General features: G+C 39.1%; 2 protein-coding genes and 2 long non-coding RNA genes across 4 annotated transcripts; 1 reads left to right on the forward strand and 3 right to left on the reverse strand.

The window, feature by feature from the left end:
• Positions 1-3,566: 3,566 nt before the first annotated feature.
• LOC133733343 ((S)-scoulerine 9-O-methyltransferase-like) lies at positions 3,567-5,290 on the reverse strand. The gene is made up of 3 exons (XM_062160980.1): positions 4,532-5,290; positions 4,350-4,414; positions 3,567-4,064 (listed from the first exon to the last, which is right to left on the reverse strand). The coding sequence occupies exons 1-3, from the start codon at positions 5,244-5,246 to the stop codon at positions 3,759-3,761; spliced, it is 1,086 nt and encodes a 361-aa protein (XP_062016964.1). The 5' UTR covers positions 5,247-5,290; the 3' UTR covers positions 3,567-3,758.
• Positions 5,291-7,041: 1,751 nt separating this feature from the next.
• LOC133734743 (uncharacterized) lies at positions 7,042-9,171 on the forward strand. The gene is made up of 3 exons (XR_009858544.1): positions 7,042-7,363; positions 7,888-7,948; positions 8,992-9,171. It is a non-coding gene; the product is annotated as an uncharacterized LOC133734743 (long non-coding RNA).
• A 1,554-nt stretch (positions 9,172-10,725) lies between these two features.
• Positions 10,726-11,540, reverse strand: LOC133734611 (uncharacterized). Its single transcript, XR_009858428.1, has 2 exons — positions 11,271-11,540; positions 10,726-11,042 (listed from the first exon to the last, which is right to left on the reverse strand). It is a non-coding gene; the product is annotated as an uncharacterized LOC133734611 (long non-coding RNA).
• A 514-nt stretch (positions 11,541-12,054) lies between these two features.
• LOC133729208 (hydroxyproline O-galactosyltransferase GALT2) lies at positions 12,055-18,034 on the reverse strand. The gene is made up of 8 exons (XM_062156693.1): positions 17,731-18,034; positions 16,519-17,635; positions 14,589-14,827; positions 13,913-14,203; positions 13,448-13,576; positions 13,102-13,275; positions 12,683-12,790; positions 12,055-12,562 (listed from the first exon to the last, which is right to left on the reverse strand). Exons 2-8 carry the CDS (start codon positions 17,402-17,404, stop codon positions 12,353-12,355), a joined length of 2,037 nt encoding a protein of 678 aa, XP_062012677.1. The 5' UTR covers positions 17,405-17,635; positions 17,731-18,034; the 3' UTR covers positions 12,055-12,352.
• Positions 18,035-18,616: the final 582 nt, after the last annotated feature.

Consider the following 18,616-nt stretch of genomic DNA (forward strand, 5'->3'; position numbering starts at 1 on the left):
AAGTGATCTATACATTAGAACCTAAAAACTGAACGGTTAAGATGTGAATATTTAATCGAAAAGTGGTCAAAAACTGAAAATCCGTTCCTAAGGCTAAGTTAAGGATATTCTTACCTGAGAAGTACTGTATATATATATATATATATATATAGAACTTTGCTCAGAAACGGAATTTCAGTTTTTTTTTCCCACTTTTCGATCACATATTCAAATCTTAACCGTTCAGTTTTTAGGTCTTAATGTATAGATCACTTCTGCAAATTTTCAGCCAAATTGATGATCGTTAAGGCATCCAAACTGCAATTTACACGAACGAACCGAATCTGTCGAACCGGAACCGTTCGTGTACATTGTTGTAAATTGCAGTTTTGAATGCCTTAACGATTATCAATTTAGCTGAAATTTTGTAGAGATGATCTATACATTAGGATCTCAAAACTGAACGATTAAGATGTGAATGTGTGATCGGAAAGTGGGAAAAAACTGGAAATCCGTACTTAAAATAAGGAACGGACGTTCGTAGCAGAGACAGACGGACTATATATATATATATATATATATATATATATATATATATATATATATATATATATATATGCTGAGCAATAACATTAGGTAAGTTGAAATTGATGCCATGTGAGGATACATAGACGCGATTTTTGCAAAGGAACTTCCATCACCTCCTCCTACATCCATTAGCTCTTTCACTTCTTCAAAACCTCGATAAACCTTGAGCACCTTCTGATCAAAATATAATAAGAGTTTGTTCTCATGAGCTCGTTGAACAATGAAAACTTCTCAGGTCTCTCTGGGATATGTATTCATAGTAGCTCTCTCCATGGGCTTTATAGAAAGGAAAACTCTCCAGTTCAAGGACCGAGCACTTGAGCCTGTAGAAGCTTTGTATAATGTGTTATCAGAGCCCGACATAACTGTTGGTGTTAACGAAAATCCATTTTCATCGGGCACTAAACAAAATGCATTTTGTGCTAGACCATAAGCCCTTTCTTGTGGTGTTTTGTCATTTAGGCTTGGTTTGAGAGATTTAGAAAGGAGGGAATTAACACTAAGAAGCTTAAGGATTCGCTCTAGATTCTCAACTGCTACATTTGGATTTGTGGTGGGGATTTCTGAAACAATTTCTTTTTATGTAAGATGAGCTTCTGGCCCTGACTTAGCAATGATATTGAAGACATCAAGCTCTATTGCAGCTCTTAGAGCCATCTGAATGCAAACCGAATTTCTCAAATTCCAAACTGAGATGTGATTTTCTAGATTTCCTTGGCTTCCCATGCTTTTTGGCTGTCTAACTACTTTGCTATATTATGATTAGTTCTTATACACAACCTATATACACAAGAGCTTGTGTATATGTTACCAGTATTCAACAAAATATTAATGGATATGTTCAAAGGTTACACATATAGGATAGCCTACAGCCTCCAAAAATAAATGTCCGTTATTAAGATTTAAAAGATACCAGTAGCCTGCAATATATTAAAGGATATGTTCAAAGGTTACATATTTAGGATAGCACGTAGCCTCAGAAAATAAAAGTTGGTATTAAGGTTTAACTCATAATACACCTAGCTAGTGTACTATTCTTAACTTGTCGATTAAGTTACAGGAAAATAAAGTACCAAACCCCAAAATTAGTTAGAGTAGTTGGGACGTTGGGTATACGGTACCAACTAAAATATTCTTGCTAGCAATAGACAAAAAGAGTTGAGGAAAAGTGCGGACCTTTTTTCAACAAATAAACGGAAAAAAAAATAGAAAAAAGACAAATGTCTAGTTGTATAAGTCTTTCCTTTATAAATGGAAGGTCGTAAGTTCAACTAACAATAGACTAGTTGTTATATATGAGTTTTCTATTGAGTGGTTCTAGTTGGATCTCCAAATTTGCTATTTGGACCTCTCATACTTATTACACCCTGTGTTATCAATAAAAAACACAGCAATTTATCTCCCAATTTCGATTTCCTAAAACACGTTATCAGTACGAAACTCTAATCCTGAAATCCTAAAATCGTAGCCTTTAAACCCTAGCAACCTCAGCCACATACCTTGAAGCCCTCAATCCCAGAAACCTCAGCCACATACCTCGAAGCCCTCAATCCCAAAAGCCTAGAACCGGTGGCAAAACCACCAGAACAGGCCGAAAAACCCCCAAACCGGCAACCGAAAGCTTCTGAACCGGCCCCGTTAGCCTCGCCAAGTTAGCGTCGCCAGCGGTAGCCACACCTGCCTCCGCGCGCGCCCCTGCGTCTCTCCGCTGACCTCGTTAGCCTTGCTTGCCCTAGCGTTAGCCTTGCCAACGCTAGCCTTGTCCCGCAGCAGTCCCACGTTAGCCTCACTCAGCAGCAGAGCGCCCTCGCGCCGTTAGCCTCGCCAGCGCAAGCAGATAGCCTCACCTTCCCTAGGTTAGCCTAGCCACGCCCTCGTCAGCCTCGCAGCAACCCCACGCCCCTACGCACCAGTTAGCCTCGCCAGCGACGTGGTTAGCCTGGCTAGCCCCTGCAACAGCCCACTGCCAGCACCAGTGCAGCCTCAGCGACCCCTCATCGACCCCCCACCTCCAGGCGATTTCTTTCGGCCACCTCTGACGACCTTTTTTCGGCCAAATTTTCCTATGACCTATTTTAAGGTAATTTTTATTAAACGTTCCGGCTTTCAATACTTTCAATTCATCTTCTTTTTCTCGGGGATTTGCAACATCCGCCGCATACCTCGAAACCCTAAAACATGTTATCAACACGAAATCCTAACCCTGAAACCTTAAAATCGTAGCCTTCAAACTCTAGCAACCTCCGCTACATACCTTGAAGCTCTCGATCCCAGAAGCCCAGAACCGGCGGTGAGAACTACAAGATTGAATATGTGGGGCTTAGTAATGCATTTGCTTTCACTATACTTAATGAGTAGAGCTGAAGTATGTGGGGCCTTATATTTTCTTTGATCGAATAATATTTTACTTGAAAGAAAGTCAAAGAAATAAATTCTAGAAAAAAATTTCAAAAAAATAAAGTCATGTCCCCCACAACCAACACCAAGCAAAAAAGTGAACTAATCAATAAAGTATAAATATGTATGAGAAAATATTAACCTACTATAATCCTACCAACAAAGAGAGTATTGATGATAATGAAGAAGGAACATAAAGTGTTTGGTTTGGACTTTGAAGGATAAAATAATAAATAGGTCAAGTGACCCCATATTTAAATAATTTTGTTTGTCTGATAAAATGATCTAATGAAAAATGGATGAAAGTATCATGTCGATGTAATTTGTCGATTAATATACTTCTTTGATCGTCATAAAATTAAGTGAAGTATAGCCTGCAATCCTACATGGCTACGTGATCTTCTGAAGTGGGATTGAAACTTTAGGAACAATAATAAACTAATACTCTGTCCAACTAGTTACGGATGTCGGTGGCAAAGTAAAAGGGTAATCACGAGACAAATATGTATGAGCCTTTTCGATCTGTATCCAAATTAAATGACAGAAATAAAAATTCTCCACAAGTTTTGTAAGTAATCTGCTTGCAGTATTACACATTCAAAGAAGGTTCTTGGCTCAAATACAACCAAAAATATCTTTTATTCGTGAAGAAAGTACACTAAAGATATGAACTCTCTCTTGTTACAAAATATATATATATATATATAGGCTATATATATATATATATGATAATAACTTGATTATTTCTCTCTTGCATATTTTTTGTTCTCACATATGTTATTCTAGGTAACTATTTAATGTTTTTTCTTGAGGAACTCGATAACATATGTTCCATGAGAAACATGGACAATCTTTGTTTCAATAAACCCTACACTTTTGGCTAGGTTATCAATTTCAGCTATTGTTCGCTCCTTACCATAAAAAAATGTCATCATGATAACATCAGCCGTTAATATCTGCATTGTTTCTAGGGTATTCTCTAATTCTTCGGGAAGCATGAAATATTCCACAACTATTACTTTTCCGGTTTCTGGTAACGCCTCCCAACAGTTTCTCAATATCTTCTTGCAATGCTCATCATCCCAGTTATGAAGTACCCACTACAAGCATACATGAAGTATTTATACTTTGAAATATGAGATATAATAAATAAATAAAATACAAAACATTACAATAAGAATGTGAACTACCTTTTAGTGAACCACTTGAAATCTACTTCATTAGCAATGTCACATCATATAATTAAAATTTTGATTCGTGAGTGGTTATGCATATTAGCTACCACACGGAGTGGATTGTAAATGGTACATGAAATTGTGATTCACATTATAATACTATAGAAATTAAAGGGTTCACAAACTAGAAAAAAAAAAAAAAAAACTAACCTTCAATATAATTGACTGTGTTTTTGGTATCGAGTCAAACATATCTCCACTGACATGCTTCACACCTGCTTACAAAAAATTAGGATAATTTTTATATATGAATAATTTATTCAAAGAGTCAACTATTCAAATTTTGAAATTTTTGGATGTATATGTGAGTATACATAGTTCTAAAATATGACCTTGATATTTAGGAGCCTGAGCAATAACACTAGGCAAGTTGAAATTGATGCCATGGATGTGAGGATACATAGACACAATTTTTGCAAGGGAACTTCCATCACCACCCCCTATATCCATAAGCTCTTTCACTTCTTCAAAACCTCGATAAACCTTAAGCACCTTCTGATCAAAATATAAATAAGAGGTTGTTCTCATGAGCTTGTTGAACGATGAAAAGGTCTCAGGTCTCTGGGACATGTATTCATAAAAATTTTCTCCGTAGAATTTATAGAACGGAATACTCTCTGGCTCAAGCACTGAGTGCTTGAGCATGTATAAGCTCTGTATAACGTGCATTTCAGAGCCTGACATAATTAATGGTGCGATAGAAACTCCATCTTCATTTGGCACCAGGCAAAGTGCATTTTTTGTTAGGCCATAAGCCCTTTCTTGTGGTGTTTTGTCATTTAGGCTTGGTTTGAGAGAGGTAGAAAGGAGGGAATTGACACTAAGAAGCTTAAGGATTCGCTCTAAATTCTTAGCTGCTACATTTGGGTTTGTGGTGGGGATTTCTGAAACAATTTCTTTTGATGTAAGATGAGCTTCTGGCCCTGACTTAGCAATGATATTGAAGACATCGAGCTCTATTGCAGCTCTTAGAGCCATTTGAATGCAAACCGAATTTCCCAGATTCCAAACTGAGACATAATTTTCCAGACTTCCTTGGGTTTCCATGCTTTTTTGCTGTCTAACTACTTTGCTATATTACAATAGTTCTTGGGCACAATTTATATAAGCAAGTGCTCACGATTACGATACCAGTAGTCAACAAAAAATAAATAGATATGTTCAAAAAGTTACCTCTGTAGGATTTAGGAAATGCCGGCTAACCAAAGCCTTCAAAAAAATTTAAGCTCGTATTAATGTTTAGCTCATGGTGCACCTCCTAGCCAGTGGGTAGGCAGTATAGGATAACGAAGGTCTGCCGACCATTCTTAACGTGACCATCAAGTTACAGGAAACTAGAACAACCAAACCCAAAATGAAATCATTGAAATGTAGTTGAGGTATCCAACAAATATTCTTGCTACTGCAAAAAAAATAAAAATAATAAAAAAAAAACCCAAGAAACAAACGGGGATGTGTGTTTCACAACAAACAGACAAAAAATGAAAAATAGAATTATAATTTTGCCAAAGTACCAACTACATGATGAACAGTGAGTTTTATTTAGGGTTATTGACCCAAAACACTAAAATAATAAAAAATTATCTTATTTACACCAGCAACAGATTTTTGTTCTCACTCACATACACAATTTAACGACAAATGACTATTTTGCCCTCAAATCAATTAAAGAATTACAATCACTGCCATCAACATCAATCTCTCTCTCTCTCTCTCTCTCTCTCTCTCTCTCTCTCTCTCTCTCTCTCTCTCTCTCTCTCTCTCTCTCTCTCTCTCTCCGCCCTGCAAAGCCTCGACGCCGACTGCGCCTACTACCCGACCCGGGCCTCCCACCACGGCGTCGTCACCAACGCCTGCCTTGCCCAGGCCTAGGCCGCCGTCGAAGATTGGAGCTTTCTTCGCAGTTAGCGTCATAGGCGGTCGAGCTTTTCTCCGGTGGCGAAGAAACTCGACGGAGACTACACAACGTAAGATCGGAGATTTCTCTTGCGTCTCCATATTCGGATCCACCAAGGATCTCCGCGACGCGTTTGACCTCTACGACCTCGACAAGAATGGCCACATCTCCGCGAAGGAATTGCACTAGTTTCTCAAGCGATTGGGCCAAAAGTGCTCGCTCAAGGACTGCGCGAAGATGATCGGCTCCGTCGACGCCGATGGCGATGGCCACGTCAACTTCAAGGAATTCAAGAAGATGATGAAGAAACCGTAACTGAATCGTAAGGTTCCGTTAAGCAAGTCAATTAGATAGTTGAAATTAAAACAAGTTTGGTTTGAAATTTCATGACGTACTAGTTGTTGATCTGGATATACGCCTAGTTTCCGATTAACTCACTTGTTTCTTTATCATTGTTATTTTCCATGCTTATGGTTGGCTAGTTGGACAATTTCTATTGGCTACTTTTACCTGTTTGGTGGGGGCAACAAAAAAAAGTTCTATTGGATGGCAATAAAGGCCTGTTGGGGGGCAATAGTGGTTTATTAAAAGTCTATTGGGGAGCAATAGACTTTTTGAATTGATATAATCTTGTTACGTCCCGAACCCAAATTCACCCGTTTACTAGTCATTTGGACGGTAAACGACCTTTACTTTCACTTTTACTTTCGGTTTAGTACTTTTAGTGGCCCTAAAAATCGACTTTTTGTTCGGGTCAAAATTTGAGAAAATGTTCTTCATGAAAGTTGTAGGGGACGTTAAACCGAGCGCGTGCATATGTGGTACGTAAAAATCGGAGTTCGTATGCGAAAGTTATAAGCGAAAAGGGTAAAGTTACTGTTCATGATAGATAGTATAAATTTGAATTTTTACTGTGGCAGCCGGTAACTTTTCATTTCTCTCTTTCTCTCCTCCTCCCCGCGTCTCTCTCCCTTTTCTCTGCAACTCCGGCCACCTCACGATTCCGGCCACCTGGGGACGAACGAGTGGCACCGTTGGACTCCTCTACTCCTACCCAACCTCCCCACGGCGGTAACTCACGGCGGCTTGGCCGAAAAACGAAGCATCGGGTCCTTGAAGTTTCACTGTAGCAAATTGGTCAACGCCGGTTTCTCCCGATTCCGGCCACCTCCGGCGACGAACCATAATCATTTGGAAGCGGCTTGCGATGTAGATGATACTCCCCAAATCTTTTGCAGCGATTTGAAGCATGGAGGAAGAATTGAAGGTTTGAAATTCTTGCACTATTCACGGTTTTGGGTTCAATGTTTACCTTAATTGTTGAACTAGTTCTAGACGTTTTCTGGCTTAGTGGTAGTTGAATAAAACGTTGGGTCCGTTGAGTAGGTGCTGCTGCCAAAGTTTGGTGGCCATCGGAGCTGGTGGTGGCGGCGGCGGCGCCGCCACTGTGGGCGGCGGTAGCGGCGGCTAGGGTAGCTTTTTAATTTCATTTTCTGGCTAGTTAAATTCTATAATTATCATAGAGCTTGTATGTGAAGTTTGGTGAATTTTGGAGGAGTTTGGAATTGTTTGTGAATTTCCGAAGTTTGAAGTTTTGTGATGGAAATTGTGGGAAATCCGGCCGTTGGATTTCCCTCGTTTTCATTGTGGAATATGTAGATTGAGGAATTGGTGTTGTGGAAGAGATTTGGGTGGAATTTGAGAAGTATTGGAGATAGAGATTTTCGGGTTTCGTTTAGGTTCGTATTTATTTTATCGGATTGCCGTTTACGGAAATATAATTGTGTACAGGGCAATGTTGCGAGCTACGGCTAGATGAAGGGACTCGTTTGCGTGGTCGCCAACTAGTACTGTGAGTGGACGTTTGTTTTTGAATATTGATGCATGCATTTCTTTTTCGAATTAATGTTTTATTAATTATCATATTATTTTAGTTTCGGATATGATTTCGGTTTTGGAATATTGCTTGGATTTTCCATCATGATTTTTGGAACGTGAGTTTTATTCGCTCGGATTTGAACTTGTGATTTAAGTGATTTTCGACGAATTATTTTCCGAGGTGATTTCCGGAAATTATTAATATATTTTATTCGTCGATATTGAGATTTCTGGACTATTTTTCGAAATGAGATTTCGATGGAATTATATTTCTTGTTTATTTATCGATTTACGGTTTTGGCATTGGGAATGCCTCATTGATGATTCTGGATTCAGTTTGGTTTCGGAACTGCGATTTATAATTGATCTAATTATTTTCTTAGCGTGTGGGACACGCTGTCGATTTATACGACGTTTTACGAGAATTTCCGGGTACGGTTGGGAATCGTACCCGCGTTTTTCTTTATTCGTGGGACATGGGGAAGCCTTAAGGATTTATTGGATTTTATTGGTTTTTACCCGCCATACCTGGGTCGTCATATTTATTGCTAGCTAGCCTATTAGTACTCCTCCCTGCTTACTATGTGTTTGTGGGTGAGTAAGAGCAGAGCATGGGATGCTCCAGAGTGTGGGACACTCCGACCCGAGCCTGGGAGGCTCCCTTCTTTCGTATGGTGAAACTTCTTCCCCATATTTTATCGTTGCTTGACTAGCGGGGCTAGTCCGATTTTCACTGTAGCCAGCGGGGCTGGTCTTATCTTCTTGAGAAACGAGATTTCGGTTTTACGATACATTATTTTCGAATGTTTTGACTAGCGAGGCTAGTCGGTTTATCGTTTTGAAATCCTTGGATTTAAAGCTAAATGTGTTTTACCATTTGTGCATGCATCGAGGTTTTTAATGAAATAAATGTGGGAAAGTATGAAATCCTTTTTCTTTTAAATTGTTTATTTTTGTCCACTCACGCTAACGTTTTTCGTCTACTTTCCCCTGGGCCCTTCGGTTTCTAATGCCCAGTTTGCAGGCGCTATTAGTTGAGGTCGGGCATACATGGTTCGAGGCATAGTTGATGAATAGCTTCCGCACTTCTTTGTTTGGCTCTGATCTATCGTAGCTTACTGTTTTGGGTAGTCCATTTTAGGGGTGACTCGACCAGTTCTCGGTAGGGTTATCTCTAAGGTGGGCCCCGCAGGGCCACCTCGGATTTCAGGATGAAATTCGGGGCGGGTCCTGTCAAATCTCCTCGTTTTTTTTTCTTCAATCAAAGATTTATTTATTTAATATTAGAAAGATTAGTTCCCATTTCGGTGATTGAGACGTCTATTGGGGAGCAATAGACTATTGGGGCAATAGACCTCTACTGCCTCTCTATTGGGGGCAATAGACGTCTATTGGGGGGCAATAAACATTTCCGGTGACCTATGAGATCTCCGACGACCTCTGGCGAGGTTTTCAGAAAAGTCCGGCCGGTACCGGAATTCGGCGACCGGTGACCGGACTCTGATGACCGGTGACGAGGCTCCGGCGAAGTCTCATATGGTTTCTCTCTCTCTCTAAATAACATATAGGTAAGGGTAAAATGGTATTAAAAAAAATAAATAACAAAAAAAAATATTAATGGGGTATTAGAGAAGACTTCCTTAGAGTGTTTTGGGTAAGAGGGAATTAAAAAAACTTAATGGGGTAAGTGGAAAAAAAATCTCTAGAAATGGGGTAAATAGACAAAAACTCTTTTATTTAATCTAGGGTTTTTGTCTATTTACCCCATTTCTAGGGATTTTTTTCCCACTAGCCCCATTGTGTTTTTTTAATTCCCTCTTACCCAATACACTCTAAGGGAGTATTCCCTAATACCCCATTAAGATTTTTTTTTTGTTTTTAATTTTTTTTTAATACCATTTTACCCCTCACCCCTTATTTACTTAGAGAGAGAGAGAGAGAGAGAGAAACCATAAGAGACTTCACCGGAGCCCGTCACCGTCCGCCGGAATCCGGTCACCGGTAGCCGGAATCCGAGCACCGGTCGCCGGAATCCGGCCAACTTTCGCCGGAATCCGGCCAACCTTCACCGGATTCCGGCCAACTTTCGCCGGATTCCAGTCACCGGCGGCCGCCCATCGGACCTTTCAGAAAACCTCGCCGGAAATGTTTATTACCCCAATAGACATCTATTGCCCATCAATAAAGGTCTATCGCCTCCCAATAGACGTCTATCAGCCATGTATTGCCTCCCAATAGATGTCTATTGCCTCCCAATAGAACTTTTGGTCTATTGCCCCCCAATAGACGTCTATTGACCCCCAATAGACGACTATCAGCCATGTATTGCCCCCCAATAGACGACTATCAACCATGTATTGCCCCCCAATAGACGTCTATTGCCCCCCAATAGGACTTTCAGTCGCCAGAATAGGAACTAATCTTTCTAGATTTAGACAAATAAAACTTTGATTAAAGAAAAAAATGAGAACATTACATCAATTCAAAACGTCTATTGCCCCCCAATAGATGTCTATTGGCCCCCCAATAGAACTTTCAGTTGCTGGAATGGAAACTAATTTTTCTAAATTTAGAAATATAAATCTTTGATTAAAGAAAAAAAAAAGAGGAGAACACATCAATTAAAAACGTTTATTTTCCTCAAATAGACGTCTATTGCCCCAATAGAGAGGCAATAAACCTCTAGGCACCGATGGAAGAGAAAAATATGAGAAAAATATATGTAAAGAGACTAAAGCATAAACATTGAGCTACAGAACAAATCATTAGTTCACTACTCATTTCAATCATGCTTTCTTTTCTTCTTGCATCGGCCAATGGAGTATGGGCATGTTGTATACCATGATCTAACAAGCTACCTAGGTATAGCTGCACCAGAAAATATTAAAATTTCAACAAACTTTGGAAACAAGTTCTTATTCTCCTGACATACGAACACAATTAACCTCCTCTCCCAATTTAGATGCCCCATCTATCTGGTGGACCTACGCATTAATGGAATTGCCACCTAAAGCTGCCGGAATTGCTTGCATCTGGACACCCATCTGAATTTGTCTGCATCATAACAACTAAGCAAAACCAAACTTTAATACGCAGAAATATGATTCACATTAACCCTTATAACAGAGCACCGCTGCATGCAATTCGACTCAAATTGCTCAAATCTAACAAGCAAGGAACAGTTAACAATAACAGATCACCAGAAAATACAATCATAAAGTGGATTTCACCTAAGAAAAGTAGCAAACTAGATCAGGCTACCCGTTTCAGTGGCAGACCCAAACCAAGGAACCTACCGACGCATCAATGTCATTGTTACCGGACTCGCTGGAGCTTAAAGTCGGCGCCGGAGCTAGAGAAATCCAGAGTAGAAGGCGCGGAGGTCAGCATCTTAGACGTTGAATGCGGGGCGGAGATCGGAGGATTAAGACGAAGAGGTCAAGGTCGTCGACGTTAGGGTTCGGACCTCGTCGGCGTTGTCCTCGTCGCCGTCGCTCGAAGAGGAGACGCACTGAGCAGATCGGAGAGGGATGAGAGAGAGAGTTCAGATCGGAGAGGGATGAGAGAGAGAGTTCAGATCGGAGAGGGATGAGAGAGAGAGAGTTCAGATCGTGGAGAGATGAGAGAGACATAGAGGCAGATGTAATTAATTAATTAAGTGAAAGGCATAACTGTCATTTTGTTTTAAACAGGGTAAGTGAGAATAAAAATTTGTTGCTGGGGTAAGTGGGATAATTTTGGCCAATTTTGGTGCTTTTGGTCAAGGACCCTTTAATCTAATATGTTTGGAAAATTAGCTCTTGTAAACCCTAAAGTTATAACTTATGCTCCGTATAACCATATACCATAATAAACTCAACAGCAATAGTCTGTCACCTAACTGCAGCCCTGTCCATAAGATGAAGTTAGTAATAGGGTTTATGGTAGGGTAGCTTACTACTTAATCCATCTAGGCTTGCCGCCCAAGTATAGCCTCCAGAAAATAGCGTGAGTATTAGGGTGTGCCGAATAATTAATCACCTCTATTACAAGCTCTTAAATTTTCTGGGGACTAGAAGTGGATCACTAATGAGAAGGCACTAGTCACCACGGAGAAAACTAGGGCACTTACATTCTAGAACCCTTCTGTAGAATCTCAAAATCATGATTACAATATACAAAGTAATAGTAGTGGGGGCTGAATTTTTCAAACAGCCATCTTTTACAAGACAACCTGTACTTGAAATATCGAGGATTCATCCTGACAAAACCATTTCTCACGATTCACTGCTAGGAGGCTAGGAGCTTGGACTACAAATCCAAACTAAAACAAAAATCAGCATTCGTGTGAGGATACGGTAAAGAATGGTGAAGATCGAGTGTTACAATCTGCTCATTGTCATCTGAAGTTGCAGCATTGAGCTCTACCTCTAGCCAACTTGTCCCAAAGACAGACCATTTGCCTCGGAGATTGGTAATGTGCTGTGTAATAGTTCTCCATACACCCATACTGACAAAACTTCCAGTTATGGGAGTACTGGACAGCCGCCCTGGAACTGTTAAATTGCTCAACCCACATTCCCATGCTCACATCTTCCATCTTGAAAAGCTGCAACCAAGTACACATATATGTTTGATGAGACCAGTTTGATCTTGAAAGTAGCTCTGCATATATTGAAACAAAGAAAGAAAGAAAGAGAAAATATTATCCTCCACAAGAGTAACTAACCCTTAGGCTTTGATTCCCATGCTGAGAGGCAATGAATTTAGCAATATCAATGGAAATTATGTATCCAGGGCCATTAGCATATGGGGGATAAACTTCTTCTGGCCACTCCTGTCACAAAAGACGGTAAATCCTTCAGATATAGCAAAAGAAAAAACCACACAGAAAAAATGAAAAATGTAACATGCTTCCGCAGCTCCGCTTAGAAAAAATTAGCATCCACTCCGCAGTGAAAATATAGAATCAGCAATAATCCTAGGGAACGTAGGATACTAGGATGTAGAATGAAGAGTAATTAATTTCGTGTCAATTAACAATGATTCTACTTGTCAACACCAGTTTCCATAGAGTAAATCCTGTGTGCTTTACTACCCAGAAACCCAATACATCAAACATTTAACAAGTAAAGATGCATCGCATACCTCATAGGTTACAGCCCATTTTCCGCTTCTGAGAGGGCGATGCAAGAGGTTAAGATTGCCCATATAAAGAGACTTTTTAGAAGAGATGCCCTCAATTTCCTTTAAAACAGTATCCACTCTAACAAATGTGTCATCATCACATTTCATGATGTATGCCGCCGTCACATTCTGAACCTGCATCAAGATGTTGAGCAAATAAAGCCAGAGAATACAAACTAAAAAAGAAGTTGAATGGAGTTTTAAACCACAAATACGAACAACATTATTTAAACAAAAATTTGATCCAACAACATTTATATATATTCAATGAAGGAATTCATAGAATACTTGGATAAACTGCACTCACCCCAAACTCACAAATAGAAATGGTCTTGAGAACGACAAGCTCGTAACGATCCATAAAGGGCAAGATCACAATATCGCCAAAGTAAGCAGCCTCTTTCTTCAGTACTGCATTTACTTCCTTCCTTGCATTCTACAGGATTTAATAATTAGTGTCAGTATAATGAAAGAAAAGATTCATTTATGGTATAGTTTGATTCAACAAGCTTGGGCATCACATTCTACAATATCATCATATCCTCTGTATCAACATGATAACCTTCTACAAGGCACTGTGTTACATAATTCAAGTTCTTTTCTTTTTATTGGAAGGAAAATTGCTAAGGTCACACCATTAAGCTTGACTCCAGGCAATGCCCACTGAAGGATGATGGGTCACTACCTACTGATCATGGAAGCTGACTAATCAAACTCTTAACATTAAAATGACTACTGAAACAGCTAAAATAATCAAAATAATTTAATTTACCAATGCGACAAAGAAACGGACGACTACTTCTGAGGACTTGATTGCTGATGATTGCATCCAAGTTTTTCTCACTGCCATGCGCTCTGCAAAATGATTTGTAGCAGAAAGAACCCCAATAAATAGTCGAATAGGAGTCTTAGGTAAAGGATGAGCTTTCCACTTCTTTGACAACTCCAGTACCCTTTGAGGTGAGAAACTTCGATGAGAACTGGGAAGTGACGTAACATAAACAGAATGAACATCCACGTCTCCTTTTATTGCTAATCCAGTTGCATCTTCAAGTGTAAATCCCTATAGTTATAGCAGAAAAAAGTTGCTGCATGATTGATAGGACAAAATATGGGAAATGGAAAAGAAATAAAACTAAGACACCATAACCATACACTTTAGCAATTGATATGATTTATCAAAATATGGCCTTAGCATATTTCTTCAGTGTCTATAAATCATAAATGGAATGCAGAAAAGTCGGTGGAGGGAACGTGGAAAGAAAACCAACAACAAAAGTCTGAGATAGTGTGTAAAACCTTTAGATTGCAAACAAGTGAACAAAATTTCTTGTTGCCAACAAGAAGCCATAAGAAAGAACTAGCTGTCTACATGTACCAGATTGCAACTTTGAACATGTAAATCTCAGGCTTAAACATAAAAAATATAGATAAGTTACTTTACATACCGTCCGATATGGAAATGAAGTCACATGCCTGCCGCCAACACTAATATGGAATCCATCTACACCAGCTCGTATTGTCAGGATAAATAGTCTACCCTCCACAAAGGGGAAGGGCCAAGTAACTTCTGGCTTCTGCTCACGCCCTATAAAACGCTTAAACCATGAGGTAGTCTTCGTCTTGGATTCCCTTGCTGCTACCATATCATTTCGCATCCACTTTTCACACCTCGCATATCCATCAACTGCCACATATGTGCACTAAATCTTGTCAACAACGCTCATGGTATATACTTTATAGTAAATAGCTCAGCCAAATAAGTTATATATAATCTATATAACCAACTACTACAAATCAAAAGAAGGAAAAGGGAGTCTAGACTCTGAGAAGCCCATGAAACCTCCGCATCTTTCGAAATTACAACACTACACAGATGGTTAGGATTGGTCAGGATTACTCGGGCAGAGCCAGCAGTATAAGTACCCACATGGTACATACTATATAGCTATGTCGAATGATTTATATATAGAACTGCAAATCGATCAAATACAACGATATAATGGGGAAAAGAGAGTCTAAATTCTTAGAAGCATACAGAAGTTCCCCGTCCTTTGAAATAACAACATTAGAGGATGGAAATAACAACATGAGTAGAGGATGGTCAGGACTGTCCAGAAAGAGACATCAATACATAAATAAACCAAAAAATATGAAATAGTTTCTCTTTCCATAGATATGAGGGTACTAGTAATGCCCTTCAAGTTATTCAAGTTGCTTGGCATTACATCAATATAGACCAGATATCTGGGCCACCACCAAGGATAATCAACATCACAAGGGAACGTCAGTAAAGAAAGAAATATATTTAGCCAAACGAACCGTAAGTATGTTGGAAGACGAGAATCTGGACTGCAATATAACTACCACAGTCAAGATTTCACACAATAGGGCGAAGTTTAGAATGTCTAAAAAGGTAAGAACTATTACATTGAAATCTTTGAAGCAAGCTATCTGAGTTACTTGGCGTCGCATCAATAGAGATCAACTATTTTTTTGGGTTACCAAAAAAAAATCTCAACATCACAGGGGAACTTCAATAAAAAAGTTAATGCTTACTGAAAATTTTGGGTTACCACCAAAAAATCTCAACATCACAGGGGAACTTCAATAAAAAAGTTAATGCTTACTGATACAAAACCCAACTTTAGTGGCAAAGCAAGAACACAGACTGTGATACAACTACCATAGTCAAAATTCCACACAATGGGGATATACGAGGTTCAAGCCTGAAGCCTATATAATGTTACTTGTTCACTTTTTCAGTTAGAGGTTGTACAATTGTTATTGTTAATTAAATTAGTGATAACTAAGTAGTTTCACATTTTGAGGTGCTATTCCTCATAGAGTTGACTATGGCCAAGCCAGACTAAGGTCAAACTACTTCAGAAGCCTAATCTAAAACCAAACTTCATTTCAATTCCATGTCTTCAATAAATGACATAGCTCAACCTAGATGGTATTCAGCATCTGCTTAAATTAGCACAATATAACTTAGTGTACAAGTTATGAGATAATATAAAACGTAATAAAGTCTGAAAATTATACACACTGGAAGAATGATATGAATCTTAAGTTTTATATGTACATTGATAGATGGCAGCTATGCTACATATGCAGGAGAACAGATCTAGGGTAAGGAAAACATCAATATTGGAATATGTTGAGGCTACATGGGTAGACTTGTTTACACATTTGACACAATAATCAAACATTTCCCTCATCAAAAGCAGTACTTTTAAGTCCGTAAACAGGTATTGTTCATGTTTTCTAAGTCCGTACTTGCTCTTGCACCTTCATGCCTATTTACAATTGACATGGCTTGTGATGCAGAAATATACGGAAAGAACTAATCTTTTAAATCATGAAAAACCGTACCTAGCATTTCTTCACTGTTCTTGGATGCTGAACCGTCACACCTTTGAGCTGATCCCCACTGCATCCTATAACAGGTGTTGTGCTCGATGACTGGCTGCTGACTCCAATCTCCTCTTAATCGTGGATTTAAGTGCAGGATCTTTGGCGGGTCCTCCCCATCCACTGACTTTAAGCCTTGCAACTCAACCATGAACTGCGATACCATAACCATTCCATTACCCCTCCTCAGCTTTGCAGGCTGAGGCACATATTCCTTATGAGCATTATGGGATGTTCCCACCAGAGTAATAGAAGAACCTGCAGCAAGCCCACAAGGAAGGAACATCAACCTATCTCCCATTGCGAATTCTTCCCCACTCATTGATAACCATGAAGGGCATGACTCTGGTTTTCCCTCAAATATAGAACTATCTCCTGTCTCCTTGACATCAAGTTTATCCACTTCTTCCCAAGCGTTTAACCCTAATGTCCAAGCCTCATCTGCCATCCTCTCAAACACCGAAAGTTCATTTGTTCTATTCCTCCGCCTCATGATCTCACCAGTTATCCGACCATATCGATGCTGAAGTGGCTTTATAGTCTTAGAGCCATTTCTCGTCTCTTCCATAGGCTCCTTACTAGGCCTCACGGGCGCATCCTGATCTTGGTTATCTTCCAATTTCCGGTGATATGTATCCTTATAAATGGAATTAAACAACGGTTTACTCAAATCTGAGTCTCCAATGGCCAGGTCATAACCATCATCACCACTCAACGCCTTTGCTATATCAAGAAACTGGGGAAACTTAAAGGATATGAAAAGCAAGTACAATGCTGCTATACCAAGCAACAAATGCTGCAATTTGAACCTCCTAGTAACCGGAGGCTCACTTTTCGGCCTCTTCATCTTTCTAAAACTAATCCACACACCACAGCATACTCTACAACAACCAAAAAGCTCCCATACCCTTTTCCTTAATCATCACAGAGAACCCAAAACAAGCTCCAAACCCAACAGAAACACTCAAAGTACAAGTCTTTCCAAATCCTCAAAACAAACCCACCATCCAATATTCAATACAAATCAATAATGGCGAGAAATGCAAGCATAACAGTGAGAGAGAACTCAAACCCAGTACTGGGTTCACAGAGATCCAGTTCAAGAATCAGTCAATGTCAGAGTTCAGCAAATCAAACAAGTCTAACACAGGAAAGCTTAAATCAACATCTCACCGGCATTCTGCACAGAGCTTCATTTAGACCCAGAAAACTTGTCCATTGAAGATGCAGATGGGATTGAATTGGAAGATTGAGAGTCAAAGTAAAGACCTGATCTTTACGCTGTTGGAAGTCTGAAAACGTATAGAAAAGGAGGCTTATTGTGGGAGGAAGAAGACACTAATTTGACGACACGACACAACAGAATAACTGTTGCTAAGTAAGAAGTAGAAATTTCATTCCCACTTTACTTGGTTTTTTTTTTTCTTTTTTCAAAACTCCATTTCTCAAACAAGGGCCAGGTGCTTGATGCTCCTTTGTCTGTTCAAATTTAGATTAATCACAGTGGAGACTTAAACAAGTATTTGCCAGACTATCCTTATCCTCAAAAAGGAAAGGGGCGAGTGTCGTATACACCACGCATCTGAATACTTAGTACTTATATAAATCATTATGGTTCACAACTTTAGTGCATAAACTTTAGTGTTTTTTTATTTTTTATTTCATTGGATATAATTGCGCACACACGATTATCTAATCTAGTAGCATATAAGTCTCGTTTTTATTAGTGGGAGATTCTAAATTCATTCGGGGTGCGTTTGGATGAGAAAAATGATGGAATCTTTAACTCCATCAATCTAAAATTTCATTAATTGCAATTTCTATTGTTTGGTTATATATATTTAGGAATTGAAATGTGTAATAAATTAAGAAAGTTTTAAAAAAATAAAAAAATAGAAAAAAAAAACCTTGTTTTGGAAATAAAAATTGAATACTGCAAAGGAATTCGTAAATGACAAGGGCTAGTTTGGGATTGCTGTGACTTTTAAAAAAAACTGCTGCTGCTGTGTTGTGAGAATAATCAGTTGTGAATTAAAACAGTTTCGTGTTTGGTAAATAA

Source organism: Rosa rugosa, chromosome 2 (genome assembly GCF_958449725.1).
Source record: "Rosa rugosa chromosome 2, drRosRugo1.1, whole genome shotgun sequence".
Classification (NCBI taxonomy): domain Eukaryota; kingdom Viridiplantae; phylum Streptophyta; class Magnoliopsida; order Rosales; family Rosaceae; genus Rosa; species Rosa rugosa.

Coding starts and splice junctions, on each gene's coding strand:
- LOC133733343 (XM_062160980.1), bottom strand. CDS start 5,246: ATGGAAACCCAAGGAAGTCTGGAAAATTATGTCTCAGTTTGGAATCTG. Junction 4,415..4,531: donor TCAGGCTCCTAAATATCAAG/GTCATATTTTAG, acceptor TTTTGTAAGCAG/GTGTGAAGCATGTCAGTGGA. Junction 4,065..4,349: donor CACAGTCAATTATATTGAAG/GTTAGTTTTTTT, acceptor GTATGCTTGTAG/TGGGTACTTCATAACTGGGA.
- LOC133729208 (XM_062156693.1), bottom strand. CDS start 17,404: ATGAAGAGGCCGAAAAGTGAGCCTCCGGTTACTAGGAGGTTCAAATTG. Junction 14,204..14,588: donor CTTCATTTCCATATCGGACG/GTATGTAAAGTA, acceptor CTATAACTATAG/GGATTTACACTTGAAGATGC. Junction 13,577..13,912: donor TCCGTTTCTTTGTCGCATTG/GTAAATTAAATT, acceptor TAAATCCTGTAG/AATGCAAGGAAGGAAGTAAA.